This window comes from Ovis canadensis, chromosome 14, assembly GCF_042477335.2.
Source record: "Ovis canadensis isolate MfBH-ARS-UI-01 breed Bighorn chromosome 14, ARS-UI_OviCan_v2, whole genome shotgun sequence".
Lineage (NCBI taxonomy): Eukaryota > Metazoa > Chordata > Mammalia > Artiodactyla > Bovidae > Ovis > Ovis canadensis.
In genome coordinates, this window is record NC_091258.1 from 15,748,334 (window position 1) to 15,769,969 (window position 21,636).

General features: G+C 63.8%; 1 protein-coding gene across 6 annotated transcripts in view; it reads right to left on the reverse strand.

Annotated features, from left to right (window-relative positions):
- The window catches only part of BCAR1 (BCAR1 scaffold protein, Cas family member), a 33,888-nt gene that overhangs the window by 10,724 nt on the left and 1,528 nt on the right, over positions 1-21,636 (reverse strand). Inside the window, exons 1-3 of one of the 6 annotated variants that reach the window (XM_069552372.1) lie at positions 11,222-11,386; positions 1,308-1,387; positions 465-1,013 (exon numbers count right to left, since the gene is read on the reverse strand). In XM_069552372.1, coding sequence (XP_069408473.1) covers positions 465-938 — 474 coding nt within the window. In that variant the 5' untranslated portion in view covers positions 939-1,013; positions 1,308-1,387; positions 11,222-11,386. Of the gene's footprint in view, positions 1-464; positions 1,014-1,307; positions 1,388-10,209; positions 10,275-10,387; positions 10,684-11,221; positions 11,402-21,636 lie in introns of those variants that run through there. The other 5 variants (XM_069552373.1, XM_069552370.1, XM_069552374.1 and 2 more) reach the window with 5 other exon arrangements.

A 21,636-nucleotide genomic window follows, 5' to 3' on the forward strand; every position in this document is an offset into this window, starting at 1 on the left:
CACTCCCCTCTCCTGGGCTCCCTGCACCCTCCCCTCTGCACAGAATGGCTTTACCCGGACACGACTGGGCAGGTCACTCCCACCCCAAACCCTCTGTCCTCAGGAGGGTACCAGGCTCAGGGTCCTGGCCTACTCTCAGGCCTCCTGGGCCAGCTCCAACTGCCACGCCAGTCTTAGACAAGCTGCGTCCTCTGCCGGGGACACCCTCCCACTGGGGCTTGTCAGCTGAAGGACACCTCACGGCCCAAGACCAGCTCCATGTCTCCTCCTGGGCAGCTCACCCTGACACCAGCAGACAGGTGAACACTTGGCACTTACCTCCCACCGTGGCCCCAGACCAAACATGGAGCTGCTACAGGAACCCCCGTGGTCCCAAAGGTCACTGGTTGGGCCCTGCTGCGTCCAGCAATCAGGCCTGGGCGAGACCCCCCAGAAGGGCCGCCTGATCTCCCAGGAGGCCTTACCTTGGCTGGTGGCTTCGTCCCCTCCCAGTGCCGTGCGTCCATGGAGGGCGGCACCTGGTAGACGTCCTGGGCAGGGCTGCCTGGCCCCGGGGGCACCTGGTAGAGGTCGGGGGCTGGGCTGGGGAATGGGTGATGAGGCATCTGCTTGGAGAAGGCGGAGGTCTGCTTGGCCGGCGGGGACTGGAACTGGGGGCTGGGCCCGGGAGCCTGGTAGAGGCCTTGCTGAGTCTTGCTGGGGGTGGGCACCAGGTAGACGCTGTCCGGCTGGGGCGGGAAGGTGGCTGGCACCATGGGCGTGTACGGGGCTGCGGGGGCCAGGAGGCTGGGCTGGGGTGGACCCGGCACAGCCGGCTTCTTGTCGTGCATGCCCACCAAGATCTTGAGGCGGTTCCCGGGCACGATGCCTTGCCGGCCGTGGAGCGAGCAGAGCCACCAGCCGCCCAGGCCCTGCGTGTCCCGCTCCAGCACCGTCATGATGTCGCCCTTGCGGAAGGAGAGCTCGTCCGGGGACTCGGCGACGTTGTCGTAGAGGGCTTTGGCCAACACGTTCTGGGGAGAGGACATGGGGAGTGAGGGCAGAGGCGGCACTGGGCGCCCACGGCCCGCCCGGCTTCCAACTCCTCCGGGACTGGGGAGGCACGTGGCTCTGGCACCGAGGCACGAACTACACAGGGTTTGGCGGGATCCCCGCGCTTCTGTGCCCACCGCCCCTGGCAGAACAGCCCCGCTGATGCTGGCGCTTCTTCAAACACGCCTGCAGAGTGCCTCAAAGCCCTCGTGACCGCAGCCTCCACCCACACTCCAGGATGGCACCCAAGCTACTGAAAAAAAAAAAAAACCAACCAAATACTCCCGGAGTCATGCTACTGGCTAGACCCACGGCTGGGGAAGGCAGCGATCAGGACAGTAATGGCCACCACGTCCTGCAGAGAGAACAGGGTGCACTCTGCCTGCTGCCCCGCCCGTGCAGTCAGCCAGGAGGGAGAGACCAGGCAACACACAGGGGCAAAGCAGTCATCGTCTGCAGAGCACACGCCGTCTGTGTAAAGAGCCCAACAAGCACGAAGGGCCAACCACACGGGAAAGACATCAGCAGATAACAAAAGCTGCAAGTTATCTAAGAGTTAAGCAAGCACAGACTCCAGGAGACCTCGGAGGAAGAAAACGCACCAACTGGGCCAAGCTTACTTAAAATGTTACAACTGCAATAAAAATGCCAGCAGAATTTTGGGGGGGAGGGAAGAAGTCAATCAAAGACAAAGAATCTTTCTAGAATTAAGCGGAGAAATAGAGGTTGGCAAATAGGCAGGTTGGTTCTGAAAATGGAAGGCAAAGAGGCACTGTGTTCTGCCATGAGGACAGGCCACAACTCCGGACCACGACTGGGAACCCCGCAGCGATGGCGAGGGCAGGACCACAACCCACATGCTCACGCACCGCGGGAAAAACGGTCCATTTGGACACTTGCCTCACGTTACAAAGACCCACCTGTGAAAGGTACGAGCTTAGAGGTGACAGAGAAAACACTGTGGAGACTATCTCTGGGACTTTGAGCTGAAAAAATTATAAAACAAAACCCCCAGGAAAAGGACCACAAAAGCACCAAATCTAAGGTAACAACAACAGGAGCAAAGAGGGAGTCAAGCTCACTGACGTGACCGGTTTCAGCTGGATGGGCGAATCACAGAAAGCTGACAGGGTGGCAGGCCACCAGTGACAAGCAGATCACACCTGGAGTCTGGAGGGGCTCCGACACATCAGCAGCGAGAAGGCAAGAACACCAACAGAAAACCCACAAAACGCAAAGAGTTCTCTGAAAGGGAGAGCAGACTGGCCAAGACGGCCAGTAGACGCCCAGGGCTCCAGCCAGCGAAGCGGGACACGCTCTTGACTCTGCTCTGAGCTCTGGCACGGCCCAGGGCCTGGTGAGGAACGCCAGCCATGCCCTCGCGAGTTACGGCTGCAGACAGGCGCTCTAGGGCCCAGAACACTTTATGCAGATGTCACGGGCACCTACAGAACAACTCTACGCGTTTTGCACAGACACTTGTCCGAGGACCGATTCCAGAGACGTTACATTCGCACAGGTGCCTCCGGAGGAGGGACAGGAATGAGCCAGGCATCAGGAATGAATGGGGAAAATACAGCAAAGCGGGAAGGCCTCCCGTAAGGCTGAGGAAGGCCGCAGAAGGGCAGCACCGTCCCCCCAGCCCCGCTCTTTACTCCAGCAATTCCCCTTAGGTCTCACAGCCGCCCCAGAACCGCTGACTCGGGGCGCTCCTCTGTTCTCTGTGAGTCAGCGCCCCCGGAGCGGGGAAAATGCTCCACGCAGAGGCCCCAAGGCCCAGCGGCCTGTGCAGGCCTTGGGGTCACACAGGACCCCAGTCCTGGCAGACAGCGTGCCGACAGGCCCAGAACCTCCCTGAAGACAGAGAACCAGAAAGAGGGCCTGGTTTCAGTCCTCGGCCCCACTGCATGCACAGGGGGAGGGCCCAGAGGTGCCCCAGGGGCCCGGCAGGAGGGCCATGGCCAGACCAGCCGCAGCGGGCAGGAGGAAGGCAGCAGGCAGGGGCGAGGCAGCGGGCAGGGGGAGGCAATGGGCAGGGGTGAGGCAGGGGGAGACAGCAGGCAGGGGTGAGGCAGGGGGAGGCAGCAGGCAAGGGGGAGGCAGTGGGCAGGGGCGAGGCAGCGGGCATGAGAGAGGCAGCGGGCAGGGGGAGGCAGCGGGCAAGGGGGAGGCAGCGGGCAGCGGGGAGACAGCAGGCAGGGGCGAGGCAGCGGGCAGGGTAGAGGCAGCAGGCATGAGGGAGGCAGGGGGCAGGGGCGAGGCAGCGGGCAGGGGGAGGCAGCGGGCAAGGGGGAGGCAGCGGGCAGGCGCAAGGCAGCTGGCAGGAGGGAGGCAGCGGGCAGGGTAGAGGCAGCAGGCATGAGGGAGGCAGGGGGCAGGGGCGAGGCAGCGGGCAGGGGGAGGCAGTGGGCAGGAGGGAGGCAGCAGGCAGGAGGGAGGCAGCGGGCAGGGGCATGGCCGTGGGCAGGGGCAAGGCAGCGGGCAGAGGTGAGGCCGTGGGCAGGGGCGAGGCAGTGGGCATGAGGGAGGCAGCAGGCAGGGGAGAGGCTGCAGGCATGAGGATGGCAGCGGGCAGGGGGAGGCGGCGGGCAGGGGCGAGGCAGCAGGCATGAGAGAGGCAGCAGGCAGGGGTGAGGCAGCAGGCAGGGGGAGGCAGAGGGCATGAGGGAGGCAGTGGGCATGAGGGAGGCAGCAGGCAGCGGGCAGAGGTGAGGCCGTGGGTAGGGGCGAGGCAGTGGGCATGAGGGAGGCGGCAGGCAGGGGCGAGGCAGCAGGCATGAGGGAGGCAGTGGGCAGGGGGAGGCAGCGGGCAGGGGCGAGGCAGCGGGCAGGGGTGAGGCAGCGGGCAGGGGGAGGCAGCGGGCAGGGGCGAGGCCGTGGGCAGGGGCAAGGCAGCAGGCAGAGGTAAGGCAGCGGGCAGAGGTGAGGCCGTGGGCAGGGGCGAGGCAGTGGGCATGAGGGAGGCGGCGGGCAGGGGCGAGGCAGCAGGCATGAGGGAGGCAGCGGGCAGGGGTGAGGCAGCGGGCAGGGGGAGGCAGCGGGCAGGAGCAAAGCTGGCTCCTGCTGAGAGGGCGGGGGCCGCTGCAGCCTCCGGGGTGGCGGAGAGCTCGGTGGGGCGCAGCAGAGGCCCAGGCCTCGCCAGGAGGAAGGCCAGGCCTGAGACCAGGATTGTGCCAGGCCGGCTGGGCGCCAGCCCCTCCTCTGCATCTCCTGGGGCCTGAAGAGTCAGAGCCTACTCTGGACCTGCCTCAGCAGTGGGATCCGGGGCAGGACCACCCGCGTCCACTGGGGCCTGCATCTTGTCCCTTGGATTCATCAGCAGGCAGAGAAGAGAGAAGGGGTCTTCCCCACCTCCACGTTGGCCTCAGGGGCCAGAAAGAGCCCCTCCAAGCCCTGGCACGCTGGGGACTGGGGGGTGGACACGGTGTGAAGGCAGCTGGCTGGGCAGGCAGCACCAGGACCGCACGCTCAGACTCCAGGCTCAGAGTGTCGGCAGAGAGTGCAACCCTGCAGAGCCGGAGGCTAGGAAGCTGGAAGCCACGGGGACAAGGTCCAGGGAGGTCAGCCCAGGCGTGGAGCGGAGGCCCACCTGCACCAAGGGGAGCACCGGGGTTCAGGCCCCACATGGCACCGTCCGCAGCTTGTTAGACCAGGTCAATTATGAACACAAGAGGCATATGTGATTCCTCAATAAAAAGTCACTTGAACTTGAAAAATGGGGAGAGGGTAATGTTTGAGACGATGAGAGGATGCTTTTTCCTTCTGTTTTTCAGAAACTTGCAACTTGTATTTAATAAGCACTTTTTCGTTTGGGAGCTGAAAACCCATATGTCTTGACAACCTCCTGGGCTCCATCGCAGAATGAGATGGCCCAGGCTGAGGTGGGTCAGAGGGCAGAGGCCTGGGAGGAGCCCCACAGCTCGCTGATCCCCGGATCCCAGCCCTGGCCGCCTGCAGGAAGAGCAAGTTTCCCAAATATGGTCTGCAGTCCGCCGGAGCACACTCTGATTCCGTCGGGGAGGGGAGGGGGCGGGGGGGTGACGCCCAGCCCACCCTCCCTCAGCGAGTGACCCCAGAACATGGAGCTACTCGGATGGGTCCCCTCAGCCCCTGCCCGTGACCACAGGAAGTGCCAGCAGAGTGAGTCACAGGAAAACCCCTCCAGCCAAAGGGGGCGGGTGCAGACAGGGGCATGCCTCACAGACGCCCCCCACCTGGAGGAGGGCCGCCGGGAGTGGAGGGCCAGCAGAGGGGCTTCAGGCAGTGCTAGCCTCAGGTGCTGGAGAGCTCCACCCGGGGCCAGGGCCAGCAGGAAAGGGGGACGGGGTGAGAGTCTCCCCCGGGCCGGGAGGGCACCCAGGGAGCTACTGGGCCACTGCACCCAGGGAGGCCCAGTCACAGGCGGTGTGAGCGCGTGGAGCAGTTGGGCCCTATCCCGCAGGCGACCGAGCTGGGCTGCGCAGCGCCTCCTGGGTGGGCACACAGCAGCAGGCGCCTGGTACTGGGAGCGCCTCAGCCTGCGTCAGCTGGTGCCCCCCCCGCTCCACCCCGAGCCCTAGGGGCGGACTTGCCACGGTCCGGGCACTGCTGCGCACCAGCTGGCCGGGCACCACCCCGGGGCCTCCCAGCCGCTCCAGCTGCTCCTCATGCCCCCCCTCTCCGGTCTGAGCAGCAGCACCAAGACCCACCTGGGTCTGCCCTCCGCCCACTGCTGGGGACCCCAAGCAGGCCCCGCGGCCTCTCTGAGCACCCAGACCCCTTGCATTCAGAGGGCGAGCCTGGTTTCCCAGGACGCTGCTCTGTTTAATGAGAGGCTCGCCTGGCCAGGTGCTGGGCCAGCCTCAGCAAGGCGGTGCAAGCCTAGCTCAACCAAGAAGACATACCACGGTTTGCCAGGACAGGGCGAAGAGTGGGACGCAAAACTACCGTGACAGGGCCACCTCACAGAGGCCGGGCTGAGGGCCTCCCTAAGAGGGACATCTCAGGTGACTCACGAAGGGCGAAAACCAGGCGCCAGGAAACTGTGCGGGAAGGGCGTGTGCACAGAGGGCACATGGGGCATGGCCGTGATGCGGGGCGGGCGGGCGGGGCACCAGGGTCACGGCCTGGACTGGCAGGCCGCCTCAAGAGGACGCAGGAGGGCCTGCAAGCGTGTCCAGCATGGCACGCTGTGGGAGAACAGGCAAGACCCACCACTCCGGAGCACTCCTGCACTGGACGTGTGCCCAGGCCTGGGTCCTTGCTCCAGGCTGAAGAGGGGCCCGTCCACCCAGCACCCGGCCCGCCAGCCTCCATCACCGCCGGGCCTCACAAGCCCCAGGGGCGCACAGCCGGGCCCCCGGAGGGCACAGCACCCGGCCCGCCAGCCTCCATCACCGCCGGGCCTCACAAGCCCCAGGGGCACACAGCTGGGCCCCGGGAGGGCATAGCACCCGGCCCGCCAGCCTCCATCACCGCCGGGCCTCACAAGCCCCAGGGGCGCACAGCCGAGCCCCCAGGAGGGCACAGCACCTGGCCCGCCAGCCTCCATCACCGCTGGGCCTCATGAGCCCCAGGGGTGCACAGCTGGGCATCCAGGAGGGCACAGCACCCAGCCCACCAGCCCCACAAGCCCCAGGGGAGCACAGCCAGGCCCCCAGGAGAGCATAGCACCTGGCCCGCCAGCCTCTGTCACCGCCAGGCCTCACGAGCCCCAAGGGTGCACAGCCAGGCCCCCAGGAGGGCACAGCACCTGGCCCGCCAGCCTCTGTCACCGCCAGGCCTCACGAGCCCCAAGGGTGCACAGCCAGGGTCCCAGGAGGGCACAGCACCTGGCCCGCCAGCCTCCATCACTGCCAGGCTTCATAAGCCCCAGGGGGCACAGCCGGGCCCCCAGGAGGGCACAGCACAGGGGCCCACCCGCATCCAGGCACCACGGGGATGGCAGCCGCCACCTCTGGCCCCTCACTCCTGACCTGGGGAGCCCCTCGCTAAATCCTACTCCTTCAGGATGCCACTCGGGTGTCATCACCCCCCGGAAGACTACCACGTTCTCTCCTGGGCACCCACCACCTGGTGCGCCCTCCTTGACGTGCCAATCGACACCCCTCATCACTGCCCACTTCATGTCCCCCAACCTGGGCATCCAGGACGGCAGGGGGGAGGGGGTCCTGCCCTCTCAGCAGGGGACCCCCGCACAAGCAGGGCTGAACCTGGGGCTGCTGACCTGCCGGGCGCAGGAGGGGGCGGTGCCCTGGCCTCCCTGGGAGCCACCCGAGGAAGCCAGGTCGGCCCCCTGACACGGCCTCACCCTAGAGGGAGGGGACAGAGGGGCACCCCCAGCCTGAAGCAATACTCCCTGGTCAACGGCCTGCCATCGGCGCACCCAGGACAACGGCCTGGTTGTTGCACGGGGAGCTGAGAGGCTGTCCCGCAGGCCGGCCTGGGGTGAGAATGGCCCTCGTTGTGTGTGCCAGACCCACGGGCCCAGGGCGCGGAGCAGCTGGGCCACGGTCGCCACTGGGCATGCGCCCGGGAGATTGGTGCCCGTCGGATGGGTGTGCCCTCCACCTGCTGCCCCAGGGAGTCTTGGGTGTGCTCTAGGGGTCCCCAAACCCAGACTCGGGGGTGGTGCTACCTGGCGGCTGAGAGACTGACAGGCTCACAGTGACAATCTGACGACACAGCCCTTCTGCACGCTCAGTATCTCCTTCACCCCGAGACACCAGGACTACGCCCATCCTACAGGCAGGGAAACTGAGGTGCGCAGCCATTACCTGATCTGCCAGCGTCGCGGGCAGGACGTGGCAGAGGGGCCCTGAGCTGTGTGGCAAAGTGCAGCCAGGAGGCCCCAGGGCACTGGTCAGGTCCACGAAATCCAGGGCGTAAAGTTCACAGGCCTTGCTCACCCCCCCATCCCTGCCTGACACACACCCAGGCCCCGAGCACAGAGCCCCACACATGGCACTCACTCGGCAAACACTGGTTCTCTTCATACACGGCCGTCTCAAATGTGGGCCAAGTTTATTTCTGGGGTATTCTGTTTGCTTGTCCCAAGGAGACCCTGTGGCCAGCGGATACAGCCAAAGCGTGTGTGTGCCCCCGCCGCAGCCCACACCCACAGCTCACTTGTGCCCTGGGACGCCCCCAGGAGGGCTGCCCCGTGCCCAGGGCCCTGGCAAGCCCCCGCTCTGCTCCGGGCTGGGGGGTTCAGGAGGGCAGCCCCTCACCTTTCCAGGGGTCCCCACACCCTCATCTCGGACGGAACTCCGGAACAGCTGGCCTCGGTGTCACCCAGGACAGCTGAGAGTTCAGGGACTGGGCTCAGGTCTTCAGTGCTCAGCGTGAGGAGCACGGGTGAGACCCTGCGCCAGAGCCACCCGCGGGGACAAGGCAGGCGTGCCCCCTTCCCCGCCTACTGGGCAGCGCCCGAGCCCCAGACGCAGAGCAGGGGCTGGGTGTGGGTCTTCAGCCCCAGGCCCTGACCCCAGCAGCCAGAACAGGCCCACAGACACAGACTGGAAACCCAGCTGTGGGGGGTCATGGCCAGCAGGAGCCCTGACCCGGCCTTGGTTAGCAGTGGCAAGAGCAAGAGCCTCCGCATTCAGGTCCTGGGCGGGAAGAAGGCCGTGGGCAGGGTGTCCAGGCACGGACCCTGGCGGCTGGGCAGGGAGGGTCCTCGAGCCGCAAACATGGCCTGCAGCCTCCAGCACACCAGATGGTGGGGAGAGGCAGGCCTGGCCCCGGGCACTGAGGAGCCCCTGGGGAGGGACGAGAGCAGAGCCCACTGTCCCAGAGCCCACCTACCTGCTGACAGCTGGGAGTGGTCCTCGCACCCTGAGCTCCGCACCACTGCCACCCGCCCAGGGAACTGACCCAGACCCCAGACTCGCTGGGACAGTCTGGCCTGTTCAGTCTCAGGATTTGGCTTCTTGGCAGAGGCCAGCACAGGCTGACCTTGAGTTCACGGACAGCATCAGGCCCTGGGAAGCCACCACGGCCACCCCCCAGGTTTGCCACTGGAGGGGCAGAGACAGAGGCACAGCCCAGGTGGGGCGGCAGAGGCGTTGTTCCTTACAACGCCTTGGTTTCCCCACCTCGGCGTTCAAAGCCCCCTCTCCAGTCCTAAATGGTAACCCTCAGCAGCCCTTAAAGCAGCACCACCTGCTTCAGCAGGAGGAGGGAGACACACTGGTACAAAGAGCACAGTTCTCCAGCTCAAAAAAGGTCCCGAGCCCTGGTGTCTAGGGTGCGTGCTGGAAAAGGGGTCTGAGACGGGGCCCAGCCCCTCCACCCTGAGCCCGTTCCAGGCCAGCCAGTACTTCGTCCCTCTCCCCAGGCAGAGATGGGAGCAGGTCAAGTCAGGGGCTCTCCCGCCCGCCCCCTGGAGGGAGACCACCCTGGAGCTCCGTACTTGGGGCCTTCAGGGCCCAGAGAGGAGGAACTTGGACAGTGTCTTCCCGGAGAATGACCCAGTGCCCGCCAAGCACTGTCCCCACCCCCTTCCACCTGCTGGCTGGTTCTAGCTGCCCCAGCCAGCTGTGGGCTCCTGGGGGACGGAGGAGAGCTCTCCAGGCTGAGAGAAAACGGGCGCTGGGACCCCTAAAAGAATGACACGTGGGGGCCACTAAGGCACAGTGTGGGAGCCAGTGAGAGACCCCACGGAGCTGGCAGTCCCCCCAGTCCCAGAGTGAGGGGAGCACATGGACGAGCTGGGCCACACCAGGAGACTACGCCCTGGGTCAGCTCTGAGGACAGTAACGTCCCTCTCTGGCCTCAGTGCCCCCATCTGCACCTGGAGGGAGCAGTGGCCTCTCTCACTCGGGCAGGACCCCCAGGGCACTGCCCTCACTTCAGTTCCTGCCCAAGCCTGGGCAGACGGGGCAAGCCTGCAGCGCAAGTGTACAGCTCTCTGGAGCTGAGGCTGACCGTCCTGGCAGAGTTGGAGACTGCCCTAGCCTGCCTCCACCCTGCACCCACTGGACTCTCCCCTCGCTGAGGTCAAGTGGGTGGCAGGTGCCAGTGCCAGAAGGGCTTGCCAACAGCTCCTCCCAGACTCCCTTCCCATCAGGCTCCACCTGCACTCAGGCCCCTCTCCTGCTTTTCCAGGCCTGTTAGCCCTGACACGTCCCTCCACACCAGCATCAGCTCCCCACCCTGGAAAGGAAAGGGTCATGGGTCGGGGGAGATGAGGAATACCTCTGGGCCTGGCTGAAACCGGCACAGCAAACCCGGACAGGACCTCCCAGCTGAGAGTCTTAAGGCTGGGGAGAAAACAAGCTCCCTGTTCTCAAGACCAGCTAGAGACGGGAGACCCCAACATCTCCCCGGACTTTAATCTCTCACGCTCCCCTACCTCCCCCAGGCCTCGGCAAACCTCAGTTTCTCCGAAACCGTCACCACCACCCGGGGCTCTGCCGAGCGCAGCAGCAACCCGGGCACCTAAGCCCAGGCTGCGGCCACCCGAGTGGCGGCCGCGCCCCTCCCGGCTCGCAGGCTCCACCAGCGCAGACGAGGGACCGGGATGGGACCGCCGCGTGGGGTTGGACTGGCCTGTCCACCGTCCAGCTCCCACAACGCTTTTGCAGAGAACGAAGGCCATAACTGGAGCCCGCCCCGGATCCCGGAGTCCAACGCTGGCGACCGAGGTTAATTATTAACTTCTCCGCAGACCACGCACTTGCTCCCGGCGCCCTCGATCCCTAGCCTGGGGCAGGGGCAACCGTCCCCCCAAAACACAGGGAGCACCACCCCGCCTCCTGGAAATTCACGGCCCAAGGGGCCCCGGGTCGCTGCTCCGGGCGATGGAGGGGGGGGGGGCTCGGAGACCCGGCTCTCAGGCCCAAGGTCACCCGGCAGGCGCGGCCGGCAGGCGGGAGCGGGCCTCCGGCCAGCTACTCTCCCGGATCCAGGAACTTCCCTGCGGCCCGCGGCGCCCGAACCCGGTCCTTCCAGCAGCCCGCGGGCGCGTGGGGCCTGCGGTCCCCCACAGCCCCGGCCTTCGCGAGCCCGGGCCGGGCAGAGGGGGTTCCCAGGACCCCGGCCCCACGCCCCCGCGGCGGCCGTTCCCAGGACCCGCGGGTCCGGCAGGAAATGCCGCTCACTTAACCCCTCCCCGCCCGGGCCCGCCGGGTCCGCCCGGGCGCGGGCAGGGCCGGGGGGCCTCGGCCGACGGCCCCGGGTGCGCGGACCGCGCCCCGGCCGAGCTCACCAGGTAGTTCATGGTGTCCGGTGGGCCTGGGCTCCCCCCGGGGGCGCACAGCGAACCGCTCGCGCCGCGCGCTCGCGGGGTCCCGAGCGCCCCGAAGCCGCGCGGCTCCCGGGCCCCGGTGCGGCCGCCTCAGCGCCTGCCCGGCCACTGCCGCCGCCCAGGGCCGGCCCTCCTCGCCCCGCCCGCCGCCGCGCCCCGCTCCGTCGCGCCCGGCCGCGCGCACCCATTGGCCACTCGGGCCCCCATGCAAATGCCCCGCCGGGCCGGGGGCGGGGCGCCGAGCAGGGCCCGCCCCAGGCCCCGCCCCCAGTGCCGGGACTGCGCGGGGCTCCGGGAACCCGCCCGCCCCGCGCTCCGAAGGCCTGTCCCTGCCCTCCACCGAGGGCGAGCGCGCACCTCCTCAAAGGCCGTGGCCTTCCTCTTCCGGGAAGACTGCCGGGATTGCCCTCCTGCTCTGCGGCCGTGGCAGCCCCGGAGGCGCCAGCCTTCCCCGCCTGCCAGCGAGGGTCATTTCACACGCGTCCATCCAACAAGTCCGACTCAGATCTGCACCCGGAGGAGTATGCCCCAGCTGGCAGAAAACTGAGATTCCGACTACCACCGCACCGACTCTGGTCAGGCGTGTGGTGTCAAGAGCCCCAGAACGTGAAGACACGGCAAGGACGCCGGGGAAGGCAGGGAATCCGGGGACGGCAGCTGTCTCCGTGGGTAACGCGGGGAGTGGAGGCCCGGAGCGCATCGTGTTCTAGAAGCCACAGTGTGCAGGAGGCCCCAGCGCACCGGGGACAAGAAGCTTGTCCATTTACCCCTTCTCCGAACTGAATCCAGCTTCCCTAGTGCTGCCCCAGGACCTCTGCCCCCACTCAGACCCCTCAGTCAGCCCTGTCCAGGGCTGACTCTTCTGGCCTAACAACTCCCCTGTTTCAGCAGCAGGAGCTGGGAGGGATGCTGATGGGAATGACCGGGAGGGAGAAGCCCTACAGGGAAGCTGACTGGAGGGCACCATGGTTCTGAACTTCCCCTCCCCAGCAGACAAGCTGTGACCGTCCCTGAAGGTGGTCCAGGGCTGCAGCAGGGAGATCTAGGAAGGAGCCAGCTCCAGACCTGGACGCTCCCGCGCCTCACATTTGGGGTTCTCCCACAGGCTGCCTTCTCGAGCCACCTGCTGAGTGTGCAGACACCATCAGGCAGCTCAGAATGCCAGCGAAGCAGCAGGGCATATCCTGTAGAGAACCCTCGGGCGTGGCCTATAAAATACAGTAGTACAAGCCCGAGGAAGACCCAAAGGTGTCCCTCCATTGACACCCAGGCTGACACAGCCCCTCTCCAGGTGTGCTACCATGGGCAGGCTCTCCCTAATCTATAAAAAGAAGGAGCTGGGCTAGGATGCCCCACGTCTGGCTGGTCATAGATCCTTTGGAAAGCTTGTTCAGAAACAGATTCCTAGGTCCCCTCCTCCAGAAAAACTGGGAGTGAGAGGAATCCGGACATCTGCATTTCCCCCAAAACTGCTTGGGGAACCACTGGACGAAACTCTCAGCATAGTGTGTGGGTGAAGAGCAGCAAGGTTTGCACACAGGGGGACCTAGAGTCCTCAAGAAGGAACAGGACAAGCTGCCACCGTATGCCCGCCTTAGGACTGGCCCCCCTGTACTCTTCAAAACAGCTCCATTCCCCACAGAAGAGCCAGCTCTCGGGAATGTTAAGGGTGTCCCCTCCTGCTTGTTCCCAAGGCTACGCCCCAAAGTTAGAAAGGAAGCCGTGGGTCTGCCCTGCCCTCAGCCTGACTGGCACCTCCGCTTCCAAGGAAACATCGGAGCAGCCGGTCGTGAGTGAATATCTGTCCATGCTGAGTGGAGGGGGTCCTTAGGTTTTCCCCGGGGTCTCCACTCGGGTGGGGAGTAGGGTGGGGACCAGGCTCCACAGCTAGTCAGTAGGTCTCCACAGAGGTGGGCAGGGACAGCCCTGTCAGGCTGGCCTTGGGAGAGCGAGGAAGCAGCCTGGAGGGAGAAGACCAGAGACCCTCCCTCCACCGGATTAAAGCCAAACGGGGGCGGGGCTGCTCAAGTGGGCGGGCAGGCGGGGGAGGAGAACCCAGCTCTGGCCCAGGCATTTCAAAAATTTGCTTCTTTTCCACTTAAACTCCCCACTCCCCCCAAGACTGTGCCTCCTAGAATGGCATTTCCGCTTTGGAATCCAGGCCCGGGATCTGTGCCCCAGTGTGCTGGAAGGGGAGGGGTTGAAGGGGTAGCGGAGTGCCCCCTCCCAGGCCTGCCTTGGGGAACTGGGGGAGGGGCGCCCATTGGGCAGCTCCGGGGGTCTGTGGGGGAGCAGACCCTCCCAGGCCAACGGCCAAGGGACGCAGCCCCCAGGACAGCGCTCAGGCCAGCACTGGGCTAAGGCCTCCATGATCACGTGCTCATCTCGTGCCCACCGTGATCTTGCACAACAGGCTTCCCAATTCGCCCCATTTTCCAGATGAAGAGGCTGAGACCCAGTTTCCCCTGCCCCTCCTGCCCCCCCCCAGAGTGCAGTCCTGGAAGGGAGGGCCGGCGGGGCTGCTATAGCGCAGCCCACGCTGAACCCCCTGCAGCACCTTCAGGACCTGCAGGGCAGAAAAGAGGTCGAGGAACACGGGTGCCCAGGGAAGCCAAGGACCCTGCCGCACTCAGAGGCCCCAAAGGACAAGTATGTGAAACCCAAGCACCATCCTCAGACACAAGTGACCTCAGAACAGGCCCAGGAGCGCCCCTCCCACACGAAGGCCAGCCCCGCAGGGTGAGCGCACTGCGTGGCCGGGAAGGAGAGGACCCTGCTGGATGGCTGGACCGGAAGAAGCTGGCAGAGCGCGGGCTCCTCCCAGAGCACCACAGTCACCCCAGTGGCCCGCCCCTCTGCCAAGCTGCAGGCGAGCTCACAGCTGGGGTGTCCCCCCAGGCCCCGGGGGAGCAGCTCTCTGTGCAGGGCCGATGGTGGCCTGCACCCCAGGCTGCTGGTTCCCGTGCGTCCATCGTGGGCCCGCTGGGGCAGGCGCTGCCGGTGATCCTAGGCCCTGAGTGAGGAGACCTGGCACCTGCTCTCTGGGATTTAGGGGGTCTTATTCTCCACGTCAGACCCACAGCACAAAGAACGGTTCTTGCTCTAGCCCCAACAATGTCTGTGGCAGCATTTAACGTAAGTGTCCAGCTATAGAGGACTGGTTGGGCCACCAGAACCTCTCAATGGAATCCTGTGCAGCTATTAAGATGGCCATTTTCAAAGGCTAAAATCATGCAAGAAAATGCTGATGCCAAGTGAAGCGTGGACTGAAATGGCTAGCTCCGAGTGGCTCGGACAGCCGCCTTCTCCTAAGCCTGGGCTTTTCCAGCAGCACTGAAGGGGGCCAGCCGGCTCTGGGCACAACAGCAGGAAAGGATTTCCTGAGGCCGGAGGTGAGGGCTGCCAGCCGCAGGGACAGGAAGAAACGATGCCTCTGGAAGGCTGCGGTGGATGCTCGGCCCTGGGCTGGCCACGCACACCGGCAGGCTCCATGGCAGCCTGTGAGCCGGAGCCAGCCCTGCGGGTGAGGGGGCAGGACCCCGTGTGGGCCCGGCTGCACCAAGAACCGCTGTCACACGGCCACCGCCACACACACCGCCCTCCCAGGGCCAGGACAGAACCATCCCCACCCAGAGGCTCGGACAGGGGCAGGGCCTTGCCCCGTCACACCTCCAGGAAGTGACAGAGCCACAAAGTGCAAACCGGCTGCCAGGGCGTGATCCCACAGAAGAGCACCCCAGGGGACCTCAGACAGAGCAGACCCCAGGGGCTGGAGCCACGAAGTCTTGCCTCCAGTCTTGCCTCCACGGGCGTCCCTGCGTCATGATGGTGGTGACCAGCTGTGGGGTGGGCTCCAGTCCCCTCACAGGGCCCCAGGTCAGCCCCCAGGGGCCTGGGTGCAAGGGTGGGACCAGGGCAGAGGGGTGGGGGCTGAGGCAGGGCTGGGGGGTGCACGGCCTGGACCCCTGCCGATCCTGTGCCCCCACCTTCCAGCAGCTCCCTCCCCAGCTCTCAGGCTCGTTCAAGGGCAGCACAGTCTCCTAATTTTTTAATTGCTTTTCTAATTTGAAAATTAAGCAGGCGCAGAGACACCTGCAGGGAGGTGTTGGCTTCAGAGAGGGGCTCTGCTCACACAGCTGGGGCGCTTCCCAGGGGCTCTCTACTCCAGCCCTGGGTGTGCACCCCAGTAGCCTGAGTGCCCCCTTCTCTTCTGTACCCCCTCCCAGTGTGACTCAGAGAACCAACAACCAGCTCCCGCACTTCCGTGTGCACAGAGAGGCCTGCCCCCAGCTGGCACTGGGACTCCCGTCCCCAGGTCCTCGCCCCCCCCCCCCACCGCTGACACTGGGACCCCCGTGCCGAGGTCCTTGCCCCCCCCCACTGGCACCGGGACCCTCATTCCCCGGTCCTTGCCCCGCTGCTGGGACCGGGACCCCAGTCCCCGGGTCCTCACCCCCGCAGCGGCCCCTCAACACTGCCTGGGGGGGCGGGGGTAGGGGAAAGGAGAGCCGGGGATGAGCCCCTGTCCTCGGAGAGAAAGCTGGGTGGCTGAGCTCTGGCGGGCAGCCTGGGCAGCAGGGCCAGGGTGTGGTCAGCAGCCCCAGTCCGCCATCTGCCTGCCTCTCCCATGGCAACCGGCCCCAGCGTGAGGGCAAGGGGAGGGACGACGGCACATGCCATCTGCCACCCCCACCTGCTTCTGCCAGAGGACAGGTGCCGACACCCACCGCGGCCCCCATGGGGCAGCGGTGTGGCCCCGACATCAGTGGGGGTCAGGGGGCCAGTGGGGTCACAGGAGAGGACTTCGGGAGCCCAGGCCGGCGTGAAAGCAGAGACAGCACAGCCACGGCGGACCCGCCCGCACCTGCTCCAGCCTGCAGGGGGCTCCATGCGCCCCGGGCCCCCCAGTCCTCTCCAGGTTGGCCTGTAGGCCAGGAGCTCTGATTCCACCCGGTGCAGGGCCCTCCGTGGTCACTGGGTCTCTCAGAGCCTCTGGGACTGGCCGGGATGCTGCAGGCACACTCATGCCTCTGCCTTACACACCAGCCCTGCCCCACCAGGCACCCACACTTCGTGCACAAGTCCCCTCTAGTAAGCCCCCCCGCCCTCCCAGCCCTGTGTTTCCGCATCCCCTGAATGGTTCTGCAGCAAAAACCTTTCTGCAAAGCCCAGGTGCCCCCAGGCCCCCAGCCACCGCAGAGAGGTGGGCAAGGTCTTCCCTCAGCCCGGGGACTGGGGTGTGGCCGTAACAGGGTCTATCAGGACACATCCTCCAGCACCCGCTCCCCGCTGGGACACCACTGCCAGAAAACAAGTCCTCATCCTCAGGGAACGTCCACTCCAGGGTGGGTGCGGGGGGCAAGTGGAGAGACACGGAATGTCTGGGGGAGAACGACACAGAGAGGGGCTTCTTTATACAGATGCTAGGGGTCCTCGCTGAGGAGGTGGCATTGGAGCAGCGTGTGACTCTTTTGCTCAGGCTCATTATACAGAAAAAAGTAAGTCAAGGTTTTTGAAAAATAGCGCAAGCATGCCAACAACTGCCTGGGTGTGAAGTGCAGCACCCGGGGCAGGAGAGGCTCTCAGGCCAGCCTCCCCTACTGCAGCTTCCTGAGGAGTCAGGTGTCCTCGGGACCTGTGGACTGCCTGCCTGGCAGGGAACCTTGGCGGGCAGCCAGCGACAAAGTGGGGAGCCCAGGAATCCGTCCAGACCAGGGAGGGTGGAGAGACAGGGGCCACTCCCGGGAGAGCTCCATCTCCTCCTAGAAGCCTCTCCCCACCAGGAGCTCTGGCAGGTACAGGACCTGGGAAGAGGGGATTCAAGCCCCAGATACCTGGGGAGGGCTGTGGACAAGAAGGCATGCATCACACCACTCGAACAATCACGATACTTTGGGCAACTCGGCATTTAGGGAACACAGACACCTCTGGGCATGCCTCAAGGCACACAGCCCCAGATATCAGGTTTTATAAAATACTGAAATAGGTTATTATACCACCCCCAACACTAGTATGTTCCAGTATTAAAAGCCCTCCGCACACAAGGACTAGAGACAGACAGCCATCAGCAAGAGAGCAGGACATACATAAACTCAGAGTCAGAAGTGGACTGCTCAGCACAGCAGCGAAGACAGAACTATCGATACATGCCCTGCGGGTGAGAATCTCAAAATCAATTTGCTGAACGGTCAGACCCCAAAGAGTATACACTATAATATGCTTCCGCTTGCCTCAAGTTCAAAAATAGGTGAAACCTTGCCATGATGGGAGAAATCACAATGCTGACCACCACAGAAACGAGCACAACGCTGTAAGATCACCTACCTACCAATACAAAGTTAATTTCCTAAAACAAAGTCATGGGATAATCCTAGTTTTTCCTTCTGAAAAACAAAACAAAACAAAAAACAGAATGTTGACCCTGCTATAGGGCTGGGGCACGTTTGACAGTAAGGCAGTACTTGGGAACTTTCTGAGATGATGGAGGGGCTCATCATCTTGATGCGACTGACGGTTACATGGGGTCTACATTAGTCAAAACTTACCCAACTGTACACTAACGTCTGTCCATTTCACTACATAGAAAACCTTCTCAGTTAAGAGAGTCTCAACTGGTAAAAATAAAACAAATCACAGAGGAAACAATAAAAAGCATTAGGAATACCCAAAAGTAGGTATTGCAATCCTAAACCCACCGCGTTACCCTTTCTGCCCTAGCCATCAGGGAGCTTCAAGTTAAATTTGTATGCCTACCTTCCCCATACATTACACAGTTCTGGATTTTGTGATGATCCCAAACTCGGCCTTCACTATAATCTGTTTCAAATCCTTACTGGAATTTGGCAGGGTTTAAATAATAAAATTGAATTACTGGAAAAAAAAAAAAACACCCCTTAGAGAAGGGATTAACTTTAGAAAGCCGTAACTTGTGACCAGTTCTCCTAGCAGGCATCATCACCACCTCCCAGGTCCCTGACCTATCCCCAACTTTTTATCTTGAAGATAGGGAGACAGTGGTCCAGCAAACTAAGAGAAAGCCGAAGAAACGATGGGGTTAGACTAGGATGCAATCAAAGCAAGCGGCTGTGATGAAACCCCGTCAGAGGCTGGGGAGGCACAGCTGAGTGCAGGGGGCACACCTCTTGCTGGGCCACGGGAGGGGGGTCAGGAGGGGCCGCCTCCTAGCCTTGCGGTCCTGCCTCACCCACAAACTAGAGCCCCCTCCTTAACTCCTTCCCACCCAGGACCCTGCCTGTCCCATGCTGGGCAGGCTGCTCCAGCCACATCTGAAATCAGCCCAGTGCCCAACAATCCAGCAGCTTCCACCTCCTGCTACACGGCACTCACTCTTGGGGGCACTCAGGGCAGGGCATCCAGCCGGCCTGGGACACGGTGGGCCTGCTGTTGGCCCCACTGAACGGCACTCCATCTGCCAGGTGAGGGCAAGTACCTGTCCATCCAAGGCTGAGACAGGGGTCCCACAGGCAGGCAGGGGAGTGGCCAGGGTCACCCCACGGCTTAAGCCCTGGCAGGAACGGGCCACAAAAAAAGGGCTACTGGAGGCAGACTGGGCAGGCCAAGGGGAATTACAGGGGCAGGGGGGCTGGTTGTGCAGGAGCCAGGAGTGGGTCTTGGCTGCCGTACCAGCCACCAGTGGCAGGATAAAGATAATAACCTCAACAACAGTAGCTACTATGACTTATTAGCCTCTTACGGAAAGCTTTCTGCAAACCTCGCCAAGATCTCATAAAACCCCAAGAGCTCAGTGCCCTTACAATCCCCAGAACACAGAGGACACAGGCTCAGAGAGGTTCAGGGGTTCGCTCAAGGTACAGACGACCCTGCCCCATCATTCTGGAGCCCTGGCCCTTGACCCGCCAAACATCGTCCCTCCAGAAGTGACTCTCTGGGGCCCCATCAGCCCCCAGCCGGGCTTCCAGGGCCTGCGCAGGGATGCAGACCCCAGGCTGTGGGGGCTGGCCGGGGATCATCGGTGCTCCCAGGACCACCTCCTCTGCAAGCGATCAGAGCAGGCTGGACAGAGAGGAGCCAGGCAGCCTGGGCAACGAGGCAACCCCCCTGATGAGTGCACGACCACCACTCGGAATCCTGGAGGGCTTCCCGCAGCTGAGAGAGAGGAGGGACGGGGAGCAAGGCGGGGTCGGGGTCGGGGTCGGAGGTCACTTCCCGCAGAGGCCAAGGCCCGTGGGAGGGGCGTGCCTGGTGCTCTGGAGCCTGAATGGAGGACCTTGGACTTGGGCTCTGCCAAGCTCCACTGCTCTCTTCTGCACCCGTTCTCCCAGGCCCCTACGGCTGCTGGCTTGGCTGCCCAGGCCGGAGCCACCCAGTCCCCTGGCCAGCTCTCTAGCAGTGGCAGCAACTGACACAGAGCCAGGCGCGAACGGCACCCTGGGACCGTTGGCAGAGGCTCAACCAGGTGCCACTCCTGCTCCGTGGACCTCCCAACGGGCTGACCTGCCCTGCCGCACCTCCCTGGAGAGCTGCTTAGCCACCGGGCACCCCAGAAGCCCCACATCCCATGGGTGCTGAAGGGCTGACTCGGACTCATGCTCAGAAAGCCACGAGCAGAGGGGCGCGCTCTTAGTGACCCTGGCCTCTGCACAGCTCAGCAGGCCGCAGCCCCCACAATTACAGAGGCCACGCTTGCTTGCTGGCTTTGGATGCCGCCCGACTCAGTTCCCAGCCTGGCCCCATCCCCAGTGGCCGTGCGACCTGGCAGGACGAGAAGACCTCCTTGAGCCCAGCGCCCAGCACAGGGAAAGCTCCACACACATCAGCACCTCGCTCCTTGAAAGAACCTGTCCCTCACTTAATACAGGAGCAGAGGAGAGGCTGGAGCGGCTGTGCCCATTTCACAGACAGGGAACAAGAGGCAGGAACAGGCAGCAGACAACTTCTCTACCAGCTGGAAGCTGGCTTCCTACCTGACACTGCTGGGGGGCAGTGTCACTCCTAAATTCAGAAGATGCCAGGGCCCACCAGGGGTCTCGGGTGAGTGATGTAGCCATTTCCCTTACCAAATGCTTCCTGCCTGCCCAGAGAGAGGAGGCGGGCCTGGGCACTGAGCAGCCATGCCCGAGAGGAAGGCAGACGTCAGAGAACAGCCAGGAAGCACCTCTCCTGGCGTTGTGTCAACTCTGCCCTCAGCTCGGGGCACAGGCAGGATATAAGGCAGGGAGTCGGGAGGACCCTGCATGCCGTTCTTTGTCTGGGCCCCAGTTAGTCGTACAGTCGTGTCTGACTCTGTGCGACCCCATAGACTGTAGCCCACCAGGCTCCTCTGTCCATGGAATTCTCCAGGCAAGAACACTGGAGTGGGTTGCATGCCCTCCTCCAGGGGATCTTCCTGACCCAGGGATCAAACCCAGGTCTTCTGCATTGCAGGCAGATTCTTTACTGTCTGAGCCACGAAGGAAGCCCCAGATTGCATGTGGGTCAGATGATGGAGTGAGACCAGTTGATCCCTTTAGGGTCCCCCTGCTCTGACACTCAGGAGGTCCCTCCTGGCCCAATCTGGCCTGTCCCAACCCCTTCGCCCCCCCTGCCCCCCACCATCGCCTCCCACCCCATTCTGAAGCATCTGGTAATTGCTGTGGGCCAAAGTGCCTGCGTCAGCCCCATCCAGGAAAAGACTGCCCAAATGAATGGGTATGCTTAAAACCCAAACGTGTCTGTGAGCACCACGTGGGCGGTCATCATTCTGGGTTCCCAGAGCAGGGCTTGAGCAGGAGGCTGGCCTCACCACTCACCAGCACATGAAAGCAATTTTCGGAACATTTCATGGCTGCTCCGAAAATGAACTTGGTTTCCCACTGCCACCAGTTCACACATCACCAGCGGGCCCAGGAGAGGCCCAGAGTGACCCGATAGCCCGGCATGTGAGCACAGAGGGTGAGGCCCCTACTCCCCCTGCAGAACCTCCGAGGGCTGCAGCTGCAGGCGGAAGCGTGGCAAAAGATGTGGAGCCGGCAGTGTGGACATACGGGGCAGAGGTGGGTCACAGGTATCCAGGGTAGGTGTCTACAGCGGAGCCTGTCTGCGCTAGTCACACCCAGAACCTGGCCCTCCCACCACCTCTCTCCTCTCACAGACGGGGCCACGGAGGCAGAGCCCAGGAGGGCTGCCCAGAGTGCTACCCCAGACCCTGTATCCAGACCTTTGCTGTGACTGTGGAAAACCACACCAAATCGAGCACGGACCTCCCAAACTAAGGCCGTCCAGGCTCCGATGTGGCCTTAAAGTCCCATTCCCTGTTCACTCGTGCCCTGGAGACTCTGGCCCTCGGGCAGGCTTAGATGATCCACCTCATCTCTCCGGTCAGTGCCCAACAGGGTCAGGGAAGGTGTCCTGATGCC